This window comes from Mastomys coucha, unplaced genomic scaffold (assembly GCF_008632895.1).
Source record: "Mastomys coucha isolate ucsf_1 unplaced genomic scaffold, UCSF_Mcou_1 pScaffold21, whole genome shotgun sequence".
NCBI lineage: Eukaryota > Metazoa > Chordata > Mammalia > Rodentia > Muridae > Mastomys > Mastomys coucha.
Genome location: NW_022196904.1, coordinates 107871264 through 107896190, shown reverse-complemented (window position 1 = coordinate 107896190; position 24927 = coordinate 107871264). Strand labels below are relative to the sequence as shown.

The following is a 24927-nucleotide window of genomic DNA, read 5'->3' as shown; positions in this document are numbered from 1 at the left end:
AACAGTAAAATATGAGGCAAGATGGGGGTCTGTTTCTATAGCAACTCAGTACATTCAAGCTAGGATGACGATTTTTTTTAAAAAAATTAAACTTAGTTAAAAACAAAACAAAACAAAACAAAAAAAAAACCAAACAAACAAACAAAAAGAAGCCACAAGTCAGTGCAGGTATGAGGCCTGCATCTGAGTGGGCTGCAGAAAGGCCACCCTCGGTACTGCTGCTGCCAACAGAAGCGTCTCGTATCTGCGCCTTCCTATATCTCTCCACATTTTCCAGAATTTTCTCTCACTGGTTCAGTGAGACTTACATAGATAGCCTTAACTTGGAAATAGGTTATAAAATGTTCAAAACATAAATTTCACCCGCACATGGTGACCTGGCTCAATCCTACACATAGGAGGTCAACCAGGAAAACCTACATGTTTGAGGCCCGTTTGGGTTACAAAGTGAGATTCTATCTTAAAAAACAAAAACAAGGGACCGGTGAGATGCCTCAGCAGGTAGTGACTCCTGCCACCATGCCCAACAAGCCAAGTGTGTTACTGGGACTTATATGGTGGAAACAGAGAGCCAACTCCCACAAGTTGTCTTCTAGTCTCCATATGACTCCCATGACAACCATAGTGTGTGCCCATACACATACACATGTACTCAAACACAAAAGCATAAACAAATACATTTTTCATTAAACAAACAAACAAAAAATGGGCTGGGTGGTGGTGGCATATGCCTTTTATCCCAGCACTTGGGAGGCAGAGGCAGGCAGCTCTCTGTGAGCTTGAGGCCAGCCTGATCTACAGAGCTAGTTCCAGGATAGCCAGACAACACAAAGAGAAGCCCTGTCTCAAAAAACCTAATTAATTAATTAATTAAAATAAAGACAAGGGCTGGGACTGAAGCTCCGTTAGTAGAGTGCTTCCGTACCGTGTGGGAAAGCCCTGGGCTCCATCCCCAGCACTGGATAAAGTGGATGTGGTAACACAGGCCTACAATCCCAACACTCAGGAGGTAAAGGCCAGAAGATCATAAATTCAGTCATTCTCGGCTGCAGAGAGCCTTCAAGGCCAACCCGAGCTACAAGACCCAGAGTAAAGATAAGTAAATTAATCATTGAAAATCCATCTGTACCACTGTCCATAGTGCTGAGAGGTTAGCTTTACTGTCCTGACAACCTCTCTGCCCAACGGGTGATACTCTCCCCACCCCTGCAATTCTAGGGACCGAACCCTGCTGCTAAGCTAGTTACAGTGGGATACAGCCCCAGGTCTTCAACAACAACAAAGTCAGGTGTGGTGGTCCATGCCGGTAATCCCAGAGCTCAAGAACAGGCAGGGCGGTGCCACATTAAAAAAGAATAGAACCAACAACCACAATAACATTATAGTCAATGTTATCATGGCTATCTATAAAAACTCAAATATGTTATTTCAACAACTATGTATGTGATGACCTAAAGAAAGATGTGTAGATGAGTCTTGGGGGGGGGCAAGTGAATTGTGTGTTAGCCATAAGCACCAAAATCACACCCAGTAGTCTGCAGAAGGCAAGCGAACTAACCGAGGAGAAACCCATCCTAGGAATTCAATTTCACCAGCAAACTGGGGCCAAAATTGCTCTTCAGGTCACAAAGAGCACACCCAGCCGCTGAAGCTTCCGAGAAACAGCCACACACCAGCCAGAGGGGACCAGTTGTAACCTGATGCAAGCACCCGTGCCTCCCTGTGTTTAGCATTCCTTTTGCACAGCCCCACGTCTGACTTTGGGCCACGGGATCTGTTCATCTGCTGACAGATATCAGCTGTCGGAAGGAGATTCCATCCTTCCTGCAGGACTCTGAGATAAACCTTGGGTCCAGCCTGCATGGGGCTGTCATCTCAAGAGCCCCTTCAGTTTCTCTCATTGCAAAGCTTGCAGAAGAGCTGAGTAACACACGCCTTTTGATAAAACGAATCCCCCCTCTCCCCCCTCTCTCACACACATACACAGAGTAAATGCATACCACCCAAATGTTACCCTATCCTCTTCCCAAGTGCCATCTCTGGAAGATTAATGGGGGCAGCTGCTAAGGTCAAGGATCTTGATGCATGAGCAACTCCCCACAGAAGCTCATGGCTGTGTGCCTGTGTAAATCACAGAGGAGGGCTAATAAAATGCACCAAACTCGTTTGTTATTCATCCTTGAAGATGATTTGAGGATTCAGTTACTCATTTATAAGATTCCAAGAATGCATAATGCCAATATAGCACTGGGGCTGGGGTCAGTGGCAAATGAGCTAATCTCATTTACCACTTCTGGTGTCTGAAGACTTCTGCACTGACTAAATGTCCAGTATTGATTTCATGACCTCTCCTCCATTGAGTATTAGCTGTGCATGCACCTTATTGAACCTAAGATCCTGTATGGCTTCGGGAAGAAAATCCAGATTTTGGACTAACGTGTCACTTCTAGATCACACACAGATGGCCTTCCCCTCCTTCAGTGGGCCCCCAGTTACTGAGGAAAGGGAGTGTCATAAATCTAGAGTTAGGGGCTGCCAAAGCCAGTGAGGTTAAGGAAAGAGTAATAGTGGAACAAACAGCCACTCAACCCCCAGTCTCCAAACTTCTCAAAGCCTCAGAGGTCAGCAGTCTGTGGAGCTGAGTGATAACCTCTGAGAGCTGCACAGTGCACAGCCTACACACAGCAAGGGCCCACTCTTCCTATATTCTTCAGCTTGATGTCCTTAGGACTCCACTGTCCCCTGGCATGCTTCAGGCTTTCTCGCCATCTCTGCCTTCCTCCTTCCACTAAGCCATCAAAGCTTGAGGCACAGTTGATATACACTGCTAGTGAGCAGCTAGACATGTTTAGCGGTTAGACTCTAGACTGTCTGGGGTAATTTAACAATAAAAGATCCGTAAGCTATGAATTCCATCCACCAGCAGCAATTAACCTTACAGACAAATATCAGACAAGTATGTAGACACATGGGCAAGGATATTTTATATAAAATTGCAACTTACAAAGCAGACAAAAATAGAATGTTGAATTGCTTACAGTTCAGCAGATTACAATTCAAGTTATTCACAGAAATAAAACATAGGTGCATATCATAGAACTACCAACATTTGTGGGGTAGGATCTTTACGTGCAGACAAGGAAAGTAATCTGCTGGAAAGAGGAGAGCATGGGCAGAGTATTTAGCACACCTAACTCTAGAAAAACAAAGTAAAGTTTCCCATAAGAATAAAAAAATTCAAGGAGGCTAAATACCAATGAGTGACTGGTATCATTTAGTTTTTCCATAATTGGTACATGCCACCAAGCCAATGACCTCAGATCCATCCCCAGAACCCACAAGGTAAAAGGAACAAACTAACTCCTAAACATTGTGCACACAAAGTATATGTGCACACTCACACACATACATTCACACTTGTAATAAATAAATAAATAAATAAATAAATAAATAAATAAATAAATACATGTAAAAGTGCTTTTAAAAAGTAGACAATGTGATGGCAGTACATAGCTTAGTTGGTAGAGTGGCTGTCTAGCATTCAAGAAGCCTTAACTTAGGTCCCCAGCTCTGTACAAACTCAGGTGTGTTGAGATATGCCTGCAATCCCAGCACCCACAAGTGAAGACAAGAGATTTGAGCCATTCACATCCTCAGCTACATAATGAGTTTGAGACCATCCTGGTCTACGTGAAACCCTGTTTCAGGAGAGAGAAAAGAATGAGAGTACATGCACAAGAGAGAACAGTTTTAATAAGCTTTGCTGGCCCTCGCCAGCTATGGCCAGGCTCTCCCTGGGACAAACTAACAGTCATTCTCCAGGAGTAGAAGCCAGGCTTTTATTTTGTGCCATTGTCCTCCTTCAAGTGCAACTGGTAGCATCTGAACATCTTTCTTAAACTAAGAATTGTGATGTTGGGACTCTAGGTTGTAAGTGACAAAAACTGCACCCTAAAGGATTTTGGTTTAGCTGAACTCAGAGGAAGTTAGAACAGGGAGGGGGAGGTAGCTCAAGTGGGTAAACGGTTGTTGCACAAGCAGTACCTGAGTTCCTGGCGCCAACATAGAAAGCTCATCATGGTGACACACATACCTACAATCCCAGAGCTGGAGAGACAGAGGCAGGAGAATCCTTGGAGCTTGCTGGGCAGTTAGTCTAGCCAAATGGTGAGCTGCAGGTTCAGGGACAGACCTGTCTCAAAAGTGGAAAGCAATGGAGGAAGACAGCTAACTCTGACCTCTAGCCTCCTCTAGCGTACACACACACACACACACACACACACAAACATGCGCGCGTGCGTGTGAATGAAGCTTGGGGACACCGTACTAGGTGAAGTCAGTCTCTTCAGAACAGAAATTGCATGAAGCCTCTTATGCACAACAGGAGTATATTACTTTCTCATCACCGGGACAAACACCTGACAACAGCAACATAAGGGTGTCTTAGTCAGGGTCCTACTGCAGTGATGAAGCACCATGACCAAAGCAACCCAGGGAGGAAACGGTTTATCTGGCTCACACTTCTACACTGTAGTCCATCACTGAAGGAAGTCAGAACCTAGAAGCTGTAGAAAAGTGCTGATTGCCGGTTTACTCCCTACAGCTTGCTCAGCTGCTTTCTTATAGAAGCCAGAACCACCAGCCCAGGGATGGCACTGTCCACAATGGGCTGGGCCATCCCTCATCAATCATTAGTAAAAACAAGTGCCTTATGGCAACATCTTATGGAGGCATTTTCTCAACTGAGGTTCCTTCCTTTCAGATAACTCTAGCTTGCGTGAAATTGTCATATAACTAGCCAGCACAGATAGGAAGAGCTTATTTTGGCTCACAGTTTGAAGGTGTAGTCCATTGTGTTGTGAAAGTTATGGTAGCAAGAGCTTGAGGCAACTGGTGAGAAGCTCTGGAAGTGGAGATGACAGTGACACGTGCACTACACTGTGGATGTACTTAATGCTGACTGTGTCATAAAGATTAGGAGGAGGACGCTGAGTCTCAACAACACTGCTAATGGTCTCCCAGGTGTAGGAGGGGCACCACCCTCTGGAATGGGAGCTGTACATTCACCTGGAAGCTTGCTAATGTCTATTTCTGATTACCAGACAACTGGAGAGACTGTGTACTATTTAGCACAAAGACACGCAGCACTCCGAGAAGTCTTTGGTAATGCATTTTTTAAAGCACACTTTGCTAAAAAGGCCTCAGGACAGTGTGGATCGAGAACTCTTGAGCTCACCTTTCACTACAAATCTACTTCTAGAATTTCTCCTACATCCAGTGGCCAGAAAAAAAGTTGCAAACATGGCTACCCACAGGGGTCACAATGCTGACTGCAATCATGGAAATCTTGATATAATCTTAACGTCTCAAATAGGAAAATGGTTTGGAAAAGACCAGTTATAAAAGAAAAGGTGATTTTCTCCATGCAAAGTGTTCTAGCCATTCCATATGCTAAAGTTTCAAGTGTACCGAACAGAGCAGCCAAACTATGGCCATGGCTGGGAATGCTGTCAGTGGAAAAGCTGAGACACTGTCGGTGAAAGGACTGGGACACTGTCGGTGAAAGGGCTGGGACACTGTCGGTGAAAGGACTGGGACACTGTTGGTGGGTTGGCACTTTGCTTTATCTGAATTGTCTCACTCTTTTCTAAAACAATGGGTTTTCCTCTTTGTGTACATGAAATATTGCCTTTTGCTTTTTGTTTGTCTGTTTGATTTTTTTTTTTTTTTTTTTTTTTTTTTTTTTTGAGGCAGGGCCTCCCTCCCCGGCCCCTCTCTCTCCAGTCCCAGCTTGCTTGAACTTGTGGTCTCCTGGCTCTGCCTCCCAAGCGCTGGGATTACAGGTGTGCGCCATCATGTCTGGCTTGCAATATTATTTTTAGGGTTACACAGGCCGGCCAAACCCAGCTTTTAAAAGTTGGAAGGTTATTTGTATGTGTGCATGAGTGTGTATGTAGGCTTGAGGTTGATGTCACATGTCTTCTCAATGTCTCTCCTCCTCCTCCTCCTCGTTCTCCTCGTTCTTCTTCCTCCTCCTCCTCTTCCTTCTATTCCCTCTATTTGAGACAGGCTTCTTACTGACAATGAATCTCATCTATTAAGCGAGACTGGATAGCCAATGAGCTTCAGAAATCTGCCTCTCACCACCCCAACCAGGGCTGGGATCATAGGTACAGGCCACCCTGCCTAGCTTTTTACATGGATTCTGTGCATATGAACTCAGGACCTCAGCTTGTATAGCAGGCACTTACATAACTGAGCCATTGCCCCAACCCTCAAATGTGTCTTTTATGATAATTGCAAATTAAGTTTTGATTTCAAGAAAATCCAAATTCCTCTGTTTTTGCAGAGAGTCTTATCTCTGGGGTCTGTATGTGAGTGACAACATTCAACTTCTGATGCATGCTTCCTCCCTAGTCTACCATGTCACAAGTACCCATTATGTTTAATGTCATAATCACAGGTGGCCCTTACCAGATAGGCTCTCCAGAAGGCCTGGATCCTGACTGCTGCTTCTTCTTCTGTCAGGAGCAGGGAGAGGGGGATTGGTGGCCGCGGGCTGAAAAGCAATAAAATGGTCATAGGCCTGTGAGAATCCATCCTTCATCCTGCCAATGCCTTTGACAATGTAACTGTCTTCCTGATTAAGGGAGTCATCCACTCCCATTCTTAAAGGGCAAAAATGTCATTTTTGATGGAAAAGTGTATGCTTGAGTTGGCGTTTCCTGTTAAGATCTGGGATTTTTTAAAATTGTTATCCCTACCCCTCCTCTCTGTGTGTGTATGTGTATGTGTGTATGAGTGTGTATGTGTAGTGTAGTATATTATATGTGTGTGCATGTGTGCCTATGTGTCCACAAGTGGAAGACAGAGGCTGACACCCAATGTCTGCTCCTGTAATGGCCCACTGTGTTTTGTGAAACAGGATCTTAAATTGAACTTGGAGCTCCTTGCTCCTTGGTTCAGCTGGCCAGGGGGCATACCTGGTAATACCATATTTGCCCCCTACACCTAGCTCTGGGGGACCTGCTATGACACTTGGCTTTTTACATAGGTTCTAGGGATCTGGACTTGAGTCCTCACATTTGCACAGCAAATACTAGACCAGCTGAGCCACTTCCCCAGCTCCAATCAGTGCATGTTCTTAAAACAGGGCTAGCCTTGGGCTGTCGAGATGGCTCAGTGGGTAAGAGCACTGACTGCTCTTCCGAACGTCCTGAGTTCAGATTCCAGCAACCACATGGTGGCTCACAACCACCAGTAATGAGATATGACACCCTCTTCTGGTGCGTCTGAAGATAGCTACAGAGCAAGCAGGGCTGGAGTTCAATTCCCAGCAGCCATACACATGATGGCTCACGGCCATCATAGTACAGCTACAGTGTACTCATACACATAAAATAAAATAAATCTTAAAAAAAAAAACAAGGCTAGCCTTTTCTTCCTTTGAAGGACTCAGGTTTCATGTTGGTTCTGAAGATGCAACATATATATCATCAACACAAGACTACACAGATATGGCACAAGAGACAGAACACAGCCTTCGTGGGTGACACTGTAACTTAAGTACAATACAGGCTCTTTCTGCAACAATGTGAAGAAGGGAGTTTAAGTAGCTCATCCCTTTCCTGAAAGCAAAAGACACAGCGTTCTCTGTCTGAGTGTGTCTCTATACCGGGTGAAGCAGCATGGTAGCTTACACCTGCAATCTTATCATTTAAGAGGTGGAAATGGGAAAAGCATAAGTTCAAATCAACCTTGGCTACATGAACCTTTAAGGCTTACATGAACTTCTCAAAACAAAAAAAATGAAAGTAGAGGCAGGGGGTGGGAGAGTGCTCAGCAGCTGAGCACTAGCCAGCCTAGCATGCACAAGGCCTCAGGTTCAAACCCCAGGACAGAAAAGAAAAGGGAAGGGAAGGGAGGAAGGGAGAGGAAGAGGGGGAGGGGAGATGATGCAAGAGAGAGCCTTGGTTCAGTATGTTTGTGTGAATAAATGCTTTTAGACTATTCCAAAATAGAAGAAATCAAAGCTAGGCAGGCAGTGTGGTTGCTTAGACCCTGCCTGGGGGTGCAGTGTTGCAACCGGCTCTGGCTTTCTGGCTGGCTGTCCTCCAAGGAAGAAATGAGGTAGGCATTTCTGTAGAGATAATCGGCCCCTGCAAACATAGATTTGGGAGAACCTTCTCCTAATGTTCACTTTCCACTTTTAGCCCCATCAGACGGTCTTTTGTTTATTTGCTGCTTCTGGTTTTGCCTCTTCTTGCCTAATAACTACTTTTCTGGCTGCAATGCTCTGCTCCTGGAGTACCCTGCTTGCCACATGTCTCTCCCACCGTTCTTCCGTTGTCCATATGCTAGAAATCAGTGGTGTCTTACTGCCACTTCACACCCCTGAGGTGGCTGCCCTCACTAGTTGAAATCAAGTGGCTTCTGGAGACCCTGGCATTTCAAAGACGACCTTGGAATGGTGGCAGCGATCTTAGAGAATAACAGTGCAATGCCCCAACATCCACTGGTATTTACTGAGTACCTTCTGGCCCAAGGGTACCCAGCAGAAGAGTTGCAAGGCCTTACATCCCAGCCTGAGACTGCTCACTCAACCCTGTGCCATGGTGTGAGGACACATCTCCCCTAAGATGAGGTCATTTTTCTTTAATTTGCTCTAGTGTGCCCAAGGGCTGGTCAAGGCCAGACACATTTTTCTCCTGGTTCACTCTTAGGCCCCTTCTGAGTTCCACCCAAATGTTATTTAAAACATACTTTGATTAGGCTGGGGTCTAGCTATTATTCTTCCTAATCCTTGGCCCAATTTGGAAACCAGTCTGTGTGTTAAAGCCATGGTACCACAGCCTGCTCTCATGTTTGCTCCTCTTGGTAATAGCACTTGGGACAAGACAGGCAGGCGGTAGGCACTCAATACCTACAAAGGCAGGCCACTGTGATCAGATATCCTACAGAAATGATTTAAGGGAGGGAGGATCAATTTTGTCTCATGCTTCCAGAGGGATTTCAGTTCTTCAAGGTGAAGTCCATGGCCATGTGAGTGTGTGGTGGAAAGCCCCTCACATCTAAGCTGTCAAGGAAACAGAAAAGCCAGGGACAAGTGTGACTTTCCAAGTCCTTCCCCAGTTACTTACTCTCACTAGCCAAGCCCGACTCCTGAAGGTTCCAAAGCCTTCCAAACAGCACCACATGAGTGGGATCTAATATTCACATATGAACTGGTGGGTATATTTCAGACTGAAACCCCAACCAGCCTGGTTGTGGGCTAAGTGCTGTGTGGCACATGGCTTCACAAAATGCTCACAACAGAATCAAGGGGCTGCTGTGACCTTGTGTTTGGAGATGAAGAGGCTGAGAGGCGTGAGGAGGAGGAGGAGGGTGTAACAAAGGGAACTCTGTCAAGGTCACTAACCACGTCCTACTGAGAATGCAAGCTGTCCAGATACGAGTGACCAGAGAAGGGAAGAGGCAGCTAACATGGAAGTAGGAGTCTAGCAGCTGCTGGATAACAAGCAGAGAACATGGCCATTTGCCTAGGAGTTTAAAAAAAAATGTAGGGAAGGAAAGACATAATCACACAACACACTCCTCTCTTGACCTTACAGTGACAATGTAGCAGACTGTCATCTGTCCGGCAAATATCTATGTGAGGATGCTCTAACAGCGCAGACTCTGTGGCTGGCATCTGAAGGGAGATTGGATGGGGTCTTTCTTTTCAGGGGCAATCTTCCCTGCTGTAGGCATGCTTCTCAGTCCTGAATGTGGCAGATGTCAAAGCAACAGTGTTCCTGTTGGGGACCAGAGGAAGGAACACCTGCAAAGCTGAGGACACTGGGGCCAGCCCAGCCCAGCCCTGCCCAGCCCAGCCCAGCCCAGCAAAGGGCCTTGGCCGGTAATGAGACCTGGAGCCACTTTGCATCTCAATGACATGTGCAAAAGGCAAAATGAGATGTCTAATAGGCCTGTGAGGCAGTAACATGAGGCCACCTTTAGTGATGTCTCTGGCTTTCATGGCTAAATAATAGAGTGCTGTCTCATTGCCTAACAAGAATAAGTGCAAGAGAGCCAGTGTGTATCAGGCTGAATGAAAAGGGTCTACTCTTGCAGAGAAGCGCCTGGGAATTATTTGCTTCAGCGGGCCAGCTTGAAGGGACAGATGCCGAGCCAGGTCCTTCCCTGTCCTGGAATCAGTGCAGCTGGCCTCAGGTCAGATAAAAATAAAGGGGCAAGCCTCATCACCAGGACCCTAGGGGCAAAAGAGATGAATGTGTCAATCACAGGAGGAAGCTGCTACAGAGAGGCCCCTCAGGGCTGGGGCTGGCCTTCCCAGAGCAGACATTCTATCTATGGCTGAGTGTCTCCAAGACAACTTGCCTTATTAGCCAAAGATAATCAGCATGACTCCCCCCCCCTTTTTCCCTTAACTAGGAGTTAAACGTATTTGCACCCTAAGAATCAATGCTGCAATCTTGAGAGGTGCAGAAACTTGTTTTCCTGACAGTGTGTGTGTCTTGTAGATTTTAAAATGTATTCACATGCTTTCCTATTCTACCCCCTTTTAGCTATGAAGTAAAAGGTTTGTGGGCAGAAAGAAGATACTGTCCGCTTACAAACTGTGCAGTGAGAACAGGGTCAGAGAGATGGCTCAGTGGTCAGGACTATTTATTGCACAATCACAAAAACACAGTTCAAGTCCCATCACCACATCAGGCCCACTGTCCCGAGCCAGTCTCTGGGGGGATCTGGCATTCTCTCCATCCTCATGTGCACAGGTACATGCACCTGTATGTGCACTGGCACAGACACACATACACTCACAGACACACACTAAAAAGATCTAGGAAGGTAGCCTTCATTCATTTCTCTACCCAAGTGTAAGAATTTCAAAGTCAGTTAGAAAGAAAAAAAGCTTGCCTGGGATTGAACATTAGATTTTAGATTAATGTATCCTCCTTTCATTAGGTAAAAGATGAGCTGTTTTCTTGGAACATAAAAGCAAGAATGATCCAGATAGAAATCTGTTTCCAAAGACGGCATGGGCCAAGCTTCCATCAATCATCATAAAGCCTTTTAATGGTCTGGATTGGATGCCATCCACCTATTGTATCTGGCTAGGGACGTGGCCCTCTACATTAACTGCCTTACTCTCCTACACTCTTTACTGTTCACTTACATTCTGGGGCAAGGGGTGCACTGTGTGGGCATGTGCAGAAGGCAGAGGTGGATGTCAGCTGCCTTCCTTAAGTGTCCTTAATTAAGGACTACCTCTTCGGACTGCATCTCCTAGAATCCCTGAAGATCCAGCATTCTGTACAAGAGGAATTTTGCCAAAAAAATCTAGGCAGAATGCTATATGTGGCCTTCCAGCACATTTAGAATTCCTCGTTGGTGGGCTGTGTTTGGCTTTTGGCCCCTCAGTAATCTCCACTCCAGAAAGTCAACAAGCAATGATTCCCCATCAGCTGAGTCATTGCCCTGGTTAGGCGCACAGCTAGGTTCACAGACAACCTCCTCGTTGAAGCTCTGAGCCCAGAAAACAGCCTACTGAACAGCTCCTTAAAGACCAAGACTAAGAGATTTGATTGTTTTTCATACAATATACCCAGTTGTGATATTATTTAGCTCATTTGTAACTAACTATATGAGTCTTCTAATGTGACTTAGGGAAACTTAACAACTGGTCACCTGTTCAGACTTCCAAGGGTGGGCTCAGGTCAGGGTGTGTGGGAGGGTATCAGGCTCATCCCTTCCAACTCCTTCCAAAACCATCAGAATGGTGCTGATGTCACTAAGTATTAAACCTATACAGCCTTATTCTTGTTAAAAATGCTCTCCCATTGAGCTGCACTGGAGCCAGATCTTCCTTTTTCTTTTTAAAATGCTATGCTCTTTCTATTCTTACCCAAAACATTATTTTTAAAAACATAGATTCAGTATAAAGGATTACAGTGGGCCACTTATATTATAATAGAGGTACCAAAATATTAGAAAGAAAAGTTGATAATATTGTGATGCACATGCTTTTAAATTAGGTGCATGTAATTAGAACTAATGTGGTTGGTCAGCTACTTCAACTTAAAGGAGCTACAAGTGTAAATGGTGCTTCAGCATTATTACACATCTGTAATGTGACAGGAAGCTCTCAGTGGCTGCCACTGTGACCAAGTCGACCATAAGCACTACAGACCCTGCCAGAACTACTGCCAGACTCATAAGTAGACACAGATTAGAGAAAGTCGGCAGCTAACCTCCCGTTCCTCCATTCTAGGTCCCTGAATTATGGACAGTTGAGGCAGGAGCTGGGGCAAGAGGAAAGGTAAGTTTTATATCCACTGGAGACTTAGAATTTAAAATTAAACAGGATGAAGCCCAGATATGAAGCAAGACCATATAATAAACTGAATGAGGTCTGGGGGAATGGCTCAGTAGGTAAGCCACTTGCCATTCATCCAGAAAGACTTCACATTGTGCCCATGTAAATCTGGGCACAGTATGGGCACAGTAGCACACAACTATAACCCCAGTGTCCTATGGTGAGATGGGAAAAGACGAGAATCCCTGGAAACATCCAGGTCAGCTGGCCTGGCATACATCTCTTGGTAGCAACTAACCAAGAGATCTTATCCTCAACTAAGGTGGAAAATAAGGACCAGCAACTTGGGCTGTCTTCTGACCTTTATATATCCACTATAGCACACATACAACCACACTAACACACATATGCACATACCATATACAAACACAAACACACACACACACACACACACACACACACACCAAACCAGAATGACCCATAAGTCACAGAATTTGACTAAAAAGTACTAAAGCGGTCTTCCCAGATGGAAGAGGGATTTCAGTAATATCAGCCTATGACATGTCTTATCCTAAAGACAGTAGGACAGTAGGAGCATCAGCAGACCAAAAAAAGGATTCCACTAGTCAAGCTGGATGAACCAATTTGTTTATTAGGGTTATTTACGGGAGTGTGGTTGACTGGAAGGCAGCTACACCGACAGCAGGTTCCACCCCAGCCTGGGTGACTCATGAAAAGCTGCATTGATGAAGAGAAGCCCATTGTTTTCACCTCACATGTAACATTGGGGAGGGCACCTCAGAACTTCATGAGCCTTTAGTCTCTACCTCCACAAGGGAATGCTAATAGCTCTGCCTCCCAAGAGTCCCCCAATGATTTCCCATGGAATGTTCCAGCTGCTGATTTAAGTCAGCAAGTTACACCAAACCCAGAGGGAAGCTTGCACACCAAGGCCTCCATGCAGATATCACCTCCAGTAACATATGATCCATCCCTAACTTCCTCAGTTTGTGAAAGGAAGATGTCCTTAAAGGGAAGTGTGAGATTCTCTCTCTCTCTCTCTCTCTCTCTCTCTCTCTCTCTCTCTCTCTCTCTCTCTCTCTCTCTCTCTTTCTTGCTTCCTGGCCATGAGAAGGATGGGAGTTTTGTTTATATATTTTTTAAGTTAGTGTCAAAATAAGCTTCATTGTGACATGTTCAAGTTTGCTGCTACCTCCTCACTCCCCCATCCATCTGTCCTCCCATCACTGGTCCCCCTCCTGGCCCACAGAATCCCTTTTCTGAGTTCACAGTAGTTTGGTTGAAATGCAAGCTGATTCCTGTAGGCTCATATGTTTGAGCACTGATCCCCAGGTAGTGAAACCATCTGAGAAAACCATGGACTCTTCGGGAGTCCATCTTGCTGAATGAAGTGGATCATTAGGGGTGGTTGTTGAGACTTTATAGCCAGGTCCTGCTTTCTGTTCATTGCTCTGCTTCCTGAGTATGGCTACAATGTGAGAAGCCAGCTTCCTGCTCCTGCAGATGGCTATGTCTTCCTCACGTTGTGTACAAGTTTTCCCTAAGATAAAATCTCCACTAAGGACAGTTCATTAAGACACTGGCTATTCTAAGGTAAACAGCCTACATGAACGCTCCTTAAGCTCAGGAAGTAAACAACTCAATGGCTTCAGGAAGTCTCTGAAACTGACCAGATATAGTAAGACCCTCCCTCCCCAAGCCTATATAAACAGTGAGGACTGCTGAGAAACATTCTCAGACCAACTAATGTGCCTAGAAGACGCTTGAACTCTGCTAAGTTGCCTGGAAGAAGCAGAGACCAGTCAAGCTCCCAGGAAGAGGTTCAGACACCTCTAACCCATTGACAGACTTGCATGCTGTGCAGTGTGCTCTGGGTTTCCAGCCTTTGTGAACTGTTACCCATGCTAAGGTGGGCTTTGGGAATACAATTGTCTTTGAGTTATTTCTGCTCCTGTATCTAAACCCAGTAAAGCTCACCTGTCACCCAGTTAGACTTTGGTGGTGTCTTTACTTTCTCATCTGTCATCAGTTGCCTGTGGTGAGTTGCCTGTGGTTTTGTGATACTCATTCCTGGGTCAACATGCCTGTGCTCATGTCGACCCAGGAATGAGTATCACAAAATAGTGTCACAATAATCATGATGGACTGTGTCCCTCTCAAAATGTATCAACCCTTTTTGTTGCTTTTGTCAGGAGATTTTTATCATGTAAACAAGAAACTAAGGCACATGTCATGTGTGTATGTGTGTAGTCTATGTATGTATATTTAGACCCAGATTCCACATATAAGAGAAGTCATGTGATAGTCTGCCTTTGAGATGATTCCTGCTGTGAAACACTGCTCAAGCACAGGCAGAAAGCAACAGGCCAAATGACCATGGACTGGAATGTGTACTGTGATCTAGAGTAAAGCTTTTCCCTTTACAAGCCTCTAACATTTGTTATAGTCCTGGGAAGCTTACCAACACTGTGCCCTTGAGATCGCTACACCAAAGCCAGGTAGTAGTGGTGCTCTCCTTTAATAGCAGCACTTGGGAGGCAGGAGCAGGTGGATCTCTGTGAGTTTAAGACTAACCTGGTCTATAGAGGGAGTTCTAAGATAGCCAGGGCTACACAGAGAAACCCCTGTCTCATAAAACTACTACAACAACAACAAAAACAACAAAAAGATGTCTATATTGAATCCCCAGACCCTGGAATGTAATCCCCTTCATGGCACAATGAACTGCAGATGCAGAGCCAGAGCTGAAGACCCTGATGGGAGAGATAGTCCCAGATTATCCAGAAGGCTCAGTGCTACAGCCGCTTAGAAGAAGGTAGGTGAAGTACTGGGTAGAAGTAAGAGATGCAAGCAGAGGATTGGCCCGCAGAAGCTTGGGAATCAAGACAAGATTCTTCCCTCAGCCCCTAGAAGGCACTGAACTGATGTGACAACTGGATCCTCCAAATTCATAAAAGAAATGTATATGATTTTAAGTTACTGAGTTTATAGTAACTCTGAAGCAGCCAGCAGCAATTAATATATCATTGATTTCATAAATGGCAGTGACACAGAGCCCAGATGTGTCTGCCATACTGGCTCAGGAAGCAACAGGAAGAGAGGAAATGGTGCCATGTGTCCTAGAAAAGTGGCCACCTGTACATCAAACCTCTGGTGACAGGAGTCTACTCCGAGGATCTACACAAATCAATGTGGACCAAACCCCCAAAGCAGCTTCGCTTCCTGCGTCCCTCAGAAAACAAATGAAACAGCAAAAAGTGAAGATGGCAGATTGTCCCCTGAGACTCTGGCCTTGGTGATGACAGAGACAGAAATATACTCTCTGTAAGATAAAATTAATTGAAAGGCTTTTATTTTTTCCTATCAAGAGGACATGACCGCAAAATTTCTGCCCAACCACCACGTAGTTATGAGCACCAGAAGCAAATGTGTGAGGCTCCTAAGCTACCTTGAAAGCTCCAGTGTTCCCAGTCCCACTGTTAAGTTCATTGCAGAGACAGTCATGCCGCCAGGACTTGTCCTCAGATGCCACACAGACAATTCTGTTTTCACCTCAGTTTGTGGTCATAAGATACCTTTCATCATCAAAGTATGGTGGCAGTTCTTCTTCTTTGTTTTGTCCAAAGATAGAATTTGGCTGAAAAACACACTTTACCCAAAGCAACCTTTTCTTTTCTAACACAACAGTGGCTTCGCTGAAGGCATCAGTTTTAATGATGTCTTTCACGAGCCTTCTCCCCTGAGACATGAGACCAGAAGGGCAGTGGACCCTTTTGTTCCTAGCTCAATTTGCGATTTCTTTTTTCCTAATGACTCTGATTGAATCTTGGGGTAATACTTTTTGTCTGAAGAAAAAAAAAATCTTCATGTTTCCTATTCTGATAATTTTGTTGCCTCTGACTGCCTGGTTAAGTAAGGCTTGATGCTATATGCTTCAAGAGGATGGTGCTGGGTTCTGGTAAGGGTAAGGCCAGCAGAGGATATGGTATGACACATCCACTGAAAGGCAGGGAAGAGGCCCCTTCCTCACACTCCAGTCCACAGTGGACCTCAGCACTGTTCCCCATTGTCACTCCTTTTCCTGTAGAGGATGTAGACATCCCTGAGCTGTGCTGCACAGCTTTCAGCTCCTCCTGGAAGCTGGGGTCACTCCTAACACTGAGATTTAACTCAGCCACGTGACTTGCATTAGCAAGTCGGATGTGAGCAGTAGCGTTTGCCACTGCATGGCTCGGCCATTGTTTTCTTCCTCTGTGAGGGGACTGCTCTTTCACCTGAGGTCCTAAGATGAAATGAAATATAGAACAGAGCCCACATGACAAGCATCCAGCATGAAAGAGTGAACAATAAACCTGTGGTGTACAACACTGAAATGTGGGGCTATTTGTTACTGTGGCAGAACCTAGAGAAAGCTGACTGCTACAGAGTACTGCTTGGTATGTAGCAATATCATGAAAGAGAACATAGCAATCAAGGTGCTTTCATCTACAAGTACCAGAAATTGAACTCAAAATGGCTGAAGGAAAAAAGGGTGGGAAAAGAGTATTTACATGCTCATTTAACTTCAAAGGAGTAGCATTGGCTTTAAACATAGCCAGATAAGAAATAAGTCTGTAAGTCCGTAAATAAGTACTAGACTCTTGCTATCTCTCAGGTCTGCTATCAGACACAATTTTATTATCACATTGCTTTTAGCAACTCAAGAATTGTCACTCAAGAGACCCATATCTAGGCCTAGAGCTATAGCTCATTGACAGAGCACTTGTCTAGAATGCCTAAGGCCCTGGGCTTGATCCCCAGAGCTACAAAAACAAAGCAAAGATCTAACTCTAGTAGAAAGAAAAGTCCCTCCTGATGAAAAGTCTTGAGATTATTTCAGACTGAATGGCTTAGGTAGCAAACATAGAGGGCAGGGATTCCAGTTGTTGGACAGCCAGGGGCCCATCCTCAGCTGGCCGAACGCTAGCTCCCTAGTGAGAAACATGGGAAGTTAAGTGCCCGGAAGCAGGAAAATCAAAGCAGAGAAGCTTTATGTTTTAATATAATTTATGTTGTATTCTAACTATGGAAAATTGTAAGCATCCACTAGAAGTGAGAAAACAGCAAAAAGTAAAGACAAATATCCCTTTGTTTTGCAGCCTTCTTTTGAGACCTGCTATGTGGCTATGGAGTAACCAAGGACTCTGCATTTCTCATCCTCCTGCCTCCACCTCCAGAGTGCTGAGATGTTAGCCATGCCCCATCACACCCCGTTTATGCAGTGCTGGAGACTGGCTCTATAAATGCATCCTTCATGTACACGAGGCGAGCACTCTACCAACTGAGCCTCAGCCTCAGGCCTGCTCTGTATCCTTAAAGAGTGACTCTGCTTGGAGAAAAATCAAAGTCGCCCATGTTTGAATGAAGCATTGTTTTTCTGAAAGAATCCTTAGGTCTTGCGATGGTTTATATATGTTTGGCCCAGGGAGTGGCACTATTTGGAGGAATGGCCTTTTTGGAGTATGTGTGGCTTTGCTGAAGTAGGTGTGGCCTTGTTGGAGTAGGTGTGTCACTGTGGGCATGGGCTTTAAGACCCTACTCTTAGATGCCTGGAAGTCAATCTTCCACTAGCAGCCTTCAGTTGAAGACAGAACTCTTAGCTCCTGCTGCATCATGACTGTCTGGATGCTCCCATGCGCCTGCCTTGATGTTAATGGACTGAACCTCTGAACCTGTATGCCAGCCCCAATTAAATGTTGTCCTTATAAGAGTTGCCTTGGTCATGGCACTGTTCACAGCAGTAAAACCTTAAATAAGACAGGTCTCGAGTGATTTAATCCCACAACAGTCCTTGACATGAAACATTTCCTTTCCTTGCATCATTAATCTCATAAAGATACGCATTTTATGCATGATAAACACTCTACCTTCAAGTTTATGTGTGGAAGAGTATTTTTAAAGATTGTCAATGTCCTAGGCTATACAAAAATATAGTTATATTAAAACAAAGAGAGGCGGAGGAAAGTAGCTATGAAGGACTAGATAGAATACAGAGTCTGCTAAACTGAGGACAGGGAAAGAGAGTGATGGGTGAACTTGGTGGGAGAGGGATCATTTGCAGGGCAGTCACTAGTAAGCCTCCTGTGACAACCACTTCCAATGCAGCTATAATCTCACATGACAGTGGCACTGAGCTGTAGGCAGCTAGACCTTGACATTAAAATAAGACCCAGACTCACAAAGTAGCAGGCTCCCTCCCAGGCTGGTAGATAGGCTTACTGGGGGCAGTAAGTGGCAGGCAGACATAGCTGGCATTACATCTCACACAAGGGTTGTTTACTAAAGTTGAGCCAGGAAAGGAAACTCTCATTTACTCAAAATACCCACTTCAAATCCCTTAAATTACCCAAATGCATGTATTACATCCTCATGAGGTCAGTTTTCTTCTAGTCTCAATAGTGATCATGTTAAGTTCAGTTGACAGGTAAGGCAGTGCAGTGTCAATGTGCTCTTGACGGGGCTGACTGGAGTTCAAGTCCTGCCTCTGCTTCTGGCTTAGCACCCTGAGCAAAACTTAATCATCTTGTGTTTCAGTTCCTTCTTGGAAATGTGGCTGTGGCCAGAACAGCTAGTGTCCCCCAGGACCCATGAGTCTACCTCACAGCACAGCCCACAGCAACCTTCCTTGCAGGTAGCTTGGGCCGGGCTCTGTGAGGAGGGTGGAAAAGGTTAAGAACCTCTTAAGCAGAGAAGGCTAAGAATGGAATGGGGGAACATCTCCATTCTTCACTGCCTGTTATTCCGATCTTGCCATTGTCTATAAGAGGATGGCTGGCTGGCAGCAGGTCACATGGGTAGGGAAGAAATCCAGTGATCATCATATTTCCCAAGACTCAATTCCTTTATTTTCAACTACCCAGTTTTAGCATCTATATGCAAGAGCTATGGAAAGGTTAGAGGGGATCGACCATACTCAAGAAAGCATCCAGCAGAGTGGCTACTTTGTCAGACTCGTGATGATCACCCAGATGCAGGGTGACTTCTACCCAATGAAGAATTCGCACTTGACTACTCACACCTGACTGTACCCTAAGACTACTCGGGAATCTAGACTGCCACACACCTTTCATTTCAGTAGTCAGAAAGCTGATGCAGGAGAATTGAAAGTTTGAGGCCAACCTAGGCTACATAATGAGAGTCTGTCTCAAAAAATAGAAACCACAATAAACATACAGAAAGCTTTTCAAAACAAAAATGAAAATAAAATAATGTTCAGGCCATCCTGGAAATTTGGATTTAACAGTTCTTAAGGGAAAGTTCTACGGATGGTTTAATTTTTTTCTTGTTTTTTGAGACAAAGTCTCACTATATAGCCTTGGCTGTCCTAGAACTTGCTATCTAGACCAGGCTGGCCTCAAACCCACAGAGATCCAATGCCTCCTAAGTGCTGGAATTAAAGGTACATACCATTATGCCTGGCTTATGTATGATTTTATATTTTTGGTTGTGAGCCTAGCCTCTAATGGCTGAGCCATCTCTCTAGTCCTGGTTTGCAGATGTTTTTAAAATGCAGCCAAGGTAGAAAACCACAGGATTAGATCAGAGGATCTCAACTGAGGCAATCTGCCTCACCAGCAGCTTTGAGACATTCATCTGTCTGCAGATGTTCTGTATTTAAACTGTATGGGTTGGGGGTGTCACTGGTGTCTAACAATACTGCCAACATTACAATGCACAGCACAGCTCCCCACACAGCTGAGCTCCAAACACCTGGCCTAGAGGTTGTTCCCCAGTTCCCGTCCTCATGATCCTGAAAGACTCTGGTTCCTGCTTGCTTCTCTGGCTCTTCCTGCTCCAGGGTACCCTGGAAGAACACAACGCCTAAGTTCTCAAATCTAAGTCTGGACTCAACCCAGCTGGCTCCAGGCCCAGGAAGGGTCTCCTGCCTCACAACTTCCCTTTAGCGCTTTGTTAACACCCGAATTACAATACTCACTACACAAACTACAGCTGCTTGTAAACGTGCCGCTCTAGCCCTTCAGCCCTCATTTGTTCGTTGCTGGTTTCCTCAGCACCAAGCCCTCTGTGTCACAGCAGGTAGGTGCTCCACAGATATTTGCTACATGGTGTGAACTAGATTTCATTTTTATTGCACTCCTGGGCATCCCCTGGAAAGATAATGGAAGTATGGGATACAAATGCCAGCAGAAGTCAGAGCTCTGTGTCTCCAACTGCAACGATGGCTGTCACTTCTCCGTGTTTCCAGGAGCTATCAGGGGACCCTGAGGCCACCTGAAGATTCCATGGCAGTGAGGGACTAGGGATTTTCAAGGATGCTCAAGGAGCAAAGGTCTTTTTATTTTGCTTTTCAGGTTCTTCACACACACACACACACACACACACACACACACACACACACACACACACACATATATATGGCTGTTTTGCTGCATGTAAGGTAGTGCCTTCAGAGGTCAGAGTGAGCACTGGATGCCTTTGGAACTGGAGTTACAGATGTTTGTGGACCATCATGGGGGCACTTGGAATGGAAGCTGGGTCCTCTGGTTCTTAGCCACTGAGCCATCTCTTAGCACCCACCTCAGCGTGTAGTCCAGGATGGCCTGGGACTAACTGTGTAGATTAGGCTGGCCTCAAATTCATAGAGCTTTGTCTGCTTCTGCCTCCCAAGTACTAGATCAAAGGCATGTGTCACCACGCCCAACCAGGGCTCTGATTTTTAAGATTCCTTTTCATTAGTTAGCACAGGAAAATGGTTCATTTTCAAAGTCCAGCAGCAACAGAGCAAAGCAAAGCCCATTGTGGAAAAAACACAAGCCATTCGGTGACCAACAGACCTCGTACTTCTCAGTGACTAGATTAAGCAGAGGACTGTGTGTGTGACTGGATGTGTGTGTGTGTGTGTGTGTGTGCACATGCGTGTGTGACTGGATGTGTGTGCGTGTGTGTGTGAGTGCGCGTGTGTGCATGTGCATGTATGTGTTTCTGTGTGTGGTGTATTTGTGCATGTATATTTCTTGTGTGTGGTGTGTGTCTGTGTATGTAATATGTATGTGTGTGTGTGTTTCTGTGTGTGGTGTGTGTCTGTCTGTGTCTGTGTGTGTGTGTAAGTGAAATCCAGAGCTTAGGAAGTGCTCTACCACTGAGCAACAGTCAATGGTTTTAAATATAAATAAAAATCAAAGATTTTCCAATATGACACTCATTTCAATGTATAATCTTAATTATTTTAGTTTATTATCCATTTCTATTCATTATTACTATTATATGCATGTATATATGTATGTATGTATTTCTGGGTTTCCATGTATGTATGTTTTCATTTCTGGGTTATTTGAAACAAGGGCTCTCTATGTTGTCTTGGTTGTCCTGGAACTCACTAAGTAGCCCAGGCTGTCCTGGAGCTCACAGAGATCCACCTGCCTCTGCTTCCTGTGTGCTGTGATTAAAGGTGTGCTGGCACCTCAGAATTTTCTTTTAAAGACAAGATTTTCTGTAGCCAGGCTGGTCTCAGACTTGCTAGGTAACTGAGAATGACCTTGAACTCCTGGTCTGTCTGCCAGTACAGGAACTACAAGCATAAATAACTGGCCTGACTTGTAATTTCAGATATTTTCATTACCAATTTCCGCCCCCTAAAATGGATAAAGTCAGTCAAAGGCCTATCTATTCAACTTGATATTCTCAAAGAGCAGACTTATGCAAAAGCTGTGACACTGGGGTTAATAGTCTAATCTAAGGTCTCTGACCTTTTCAAGTGTGACTTGGGTCTGGGAGTCATGTTGCCTGTGGAGGAAGGCAGACCCCTGAGGAGTACCCTTCACGAAGGTTCATAAAATGTGCGGTGGACCACATCTGTAACCTCAGCACTGAGGAGGCGGACTGAAGTTGATCCCAAGAGCTCAGTGGTTGGCCAGTCTCAGCTAATCGGTGAGGTTAAGGTTCAGGCCCTGAGTCAAAAACTAAGGTGAGTGGCCATAAAGGATGACATGTGACATCAATGCCTGGCCTCTCTAGGCATGATCACACATGCATCCTGACAGTTACAGAAGGTGAGGGATATGACTAGAACACTGGCAAGAAGGCGTAGGGGTAAAAGTGCCGACAACCAAGTCTGGCCGCCTGAGTTTGATCCCTGGCATCCACTGGGTGGAGGGGGAGAACTTACTCTCTTGAGGGGAAGAAAGCTAGATTCTGATGGTCAGAGAGCTTTCACTGGGTTGTGTGGTATTTTAAATGGAGAACTGGTGAGCCCAGCTGGGAAGTTCTACCATATTTCTTGAGACACGATGACCCCTTCCACAGAGGAGGCCATCAGAGCAGAAGAGTTTCTGAGCTCGAGTGTGAGACCTGTGGGAGGGACTGCAGCTCTGCTGCTAAGTCTGTCTAGCACGCGCAAGGACACTGAGCTCAAGCCACTCCAGCAAAGAGACAGACAGGAGCAGAGACAGAGAAAATGACTGGAAAGAAAAATTATTCAGATCAAGAACTTCTTTTCTGTGTTATTTCTGAAGTGTTTCTAGGGTAGAACCATGTAAAGAGAGGGCTCTTAGTCTGTGCTGCAAATAACCAGAGACGAGAGCCCCCAGCGTGAAGTGATCTGGAGTCTGGGTGCAGTGCAGGAGTGAATTCCCATCTACCAAAGAAAGCCATCCTGAACCCAGCCTTGAGACTGGGCCTGGGCAGGAGAGATGGCTCAGTGACTAAAGCTATGCTTGCATAAGGCTCACAGGTGGGCTCCCCAGAAGCCACACAGATGCTGGGAGAGAGGTAGCTGCCTGTGATTCCAGAGCTCAGAGGGCAGAGACAGAGGATCCCCTAGAACAAGCCAGCTACCCAGACGAAGCAGAGCAGCAAGCTGTGCACTCAATTTCCAGGCCCTGCTTCAACAAACGAGGAAAACTTCCACCCTCAGCCTCAGCCTTTACATGTGGGCCTTCACACATGCAAACATGCACACCAAACATAGATGCACAAAAAACATAAAGAATCAACTATTCACACTTACTGGTCCTTGAGCCACTCCTCCACAAATGGAATGGAGAAGAATTCTGTGAATGACTCCCCTGCCCTCTTCGGATTCTGGCTGGTCACACGATTATGTTGATGGACAAGAAAAAGGACAAGAATTAAGCCAGTTGTTCTTCTATTGCAAGCTAACACAATCAAATCCTCAGGGTCACTGAATATTCATGACAGGAGCAGCTTACTTGTACAGCCACTCAGTCAGGAAATCGCAGGCAATAAATTTAGTTCTCTTCCTCTAAAAAAAAAGAAGAGAAAATTAAATTATATTCTTACTTTATCTACATGACTCATAGCACAAAGAAAAAGAGTAACTGGTTAGACTCAGATAAAATATGCATGGGTCCATTAAAAGTTTACAAGTATGTCAACAAACAATATGTGTATGGTATAAATCATCCTGAAAGTACTTCTCTAGTCAACTTTGGAAAAGCATTTTCTGACAGTAGGGACTAAAAGGATGCAGTGAGTGCACCTAGTAGGTGTTCATTACATTTCCTTGCTCTATGCCTTATGAGGCTGACTTTGAAAAAAAAGTGGTTGGTTTTATACATATATTTTTATATCTATATATATGTGTGTGTGTATGTATGTATTTTACTTGCATTCATGTATGTATGTACATACATATGTGCACCACATCACTGGTGCCATCACAGGTCAGAAAAGATGCTAGATCCCTGGAACTAGGGTTATAAATGGTTGTGAGCCATGTGGGCACTGGGTCCTGACCTTCTCTGCAAGAGAACAATTCTTAACCACTGAGCCATTTCTCCAGTCCTAAAGAGGCTGATTTTATCGTTCACAACAGCTAGGAACTTGTGGGAAATATTCTATTATCTAGACCACGACTTGATTTGAGTTATGTGTAACTTATGGAAAGGACAAGTAGGATATCTTGTGAGAGATGTACCCTGAGACATTTTCTATCATTGTGAAAACATCATAGACAAGGGCAGAGCCCACAGCACTAGGTGATGTAACCTCGTTCTGTGTGGTGAGCAATCAACAGGCCATTGGCTGAAGCCCTGGGCACAGAGCACTCTGGCTATGACTGAAGCATGAACACAAGGCACACTGGCTATGACTGAAGCCCTAGGCACAGGGCACTCTGGCTACTGACTGAAGCATGGGCACAGGGCACTCTGGCTATGACTGAAGCATGGGCACAGGGCACTCTGGCTATGACTGAAGCATGGGCACAGGGCACTCTGGCTATGACTGAAGCCTGGGCACAGGGCACACTGGCTATGACTGAAGCCCTGGGCACAGGGCACTCTGGCTATGACTGAATCATGGACACATGTCACTCCGGCTATGACTGAAGCATGAACACAAGGCACACTGGCTACTGACAGAAGCCTGGGCACAGGGCACTCTGGCTATGACTGAAGCCTGGGCACAGGGCACTCTGGCTACTGGCAGAAGCCTGGGCACAGGGCACTCTGGCTATGACTGAAGCAGGGGCACAGGGCACTCTGGCTACTGACTGAAGCATGGGCACAGGGCACTCTGGCTATGACTGAAGCCTGGGCACAGGGCACTCTGGCTATGACTGAAGCCTG

General features: G+C 45.3%; 1 protein-coding gene across 4 annotated transcripts in view; it reads right to left on the bottom strand.

Annotated features, from left to right (window-relative positions):
• Iqck (IQ motif containing K) overlaps nucleotides 1-24927 on the bottom strand; it is a 125563-nt gene that overhangs the window by 52417 nt on the left and 48219 nt on the right. For 2 of the 4 annotated variants that reach the window (XM_031388060.1, XM_031388059.1), the window contains exons 5-7: nucleotides 23548-23600; nucleotides 23346-23423; nucleotides 6475-6559 (exon numbers count right to left, since the gene is read on the bottom strand). In XM_031388060.1, coding sequence (XP_031243920.1) covers nucleotides 6475-6559; nucleotides 23346-23423; nucleotides 23548-23600 — 216 coding nt within the window. Of the gene's footprint in view, nucleotides 1-4040; nucleotides 4193-5835; nucleotides 6057-6474; nucleotides 6560-23345; nucleotides 23424-23547; nucleotides 23601-24927 lie in introns of those variants that run through there. The other 2 variants (XM_031388061.1, XM_031388062.1) reach the window with 2 other exon arrangements.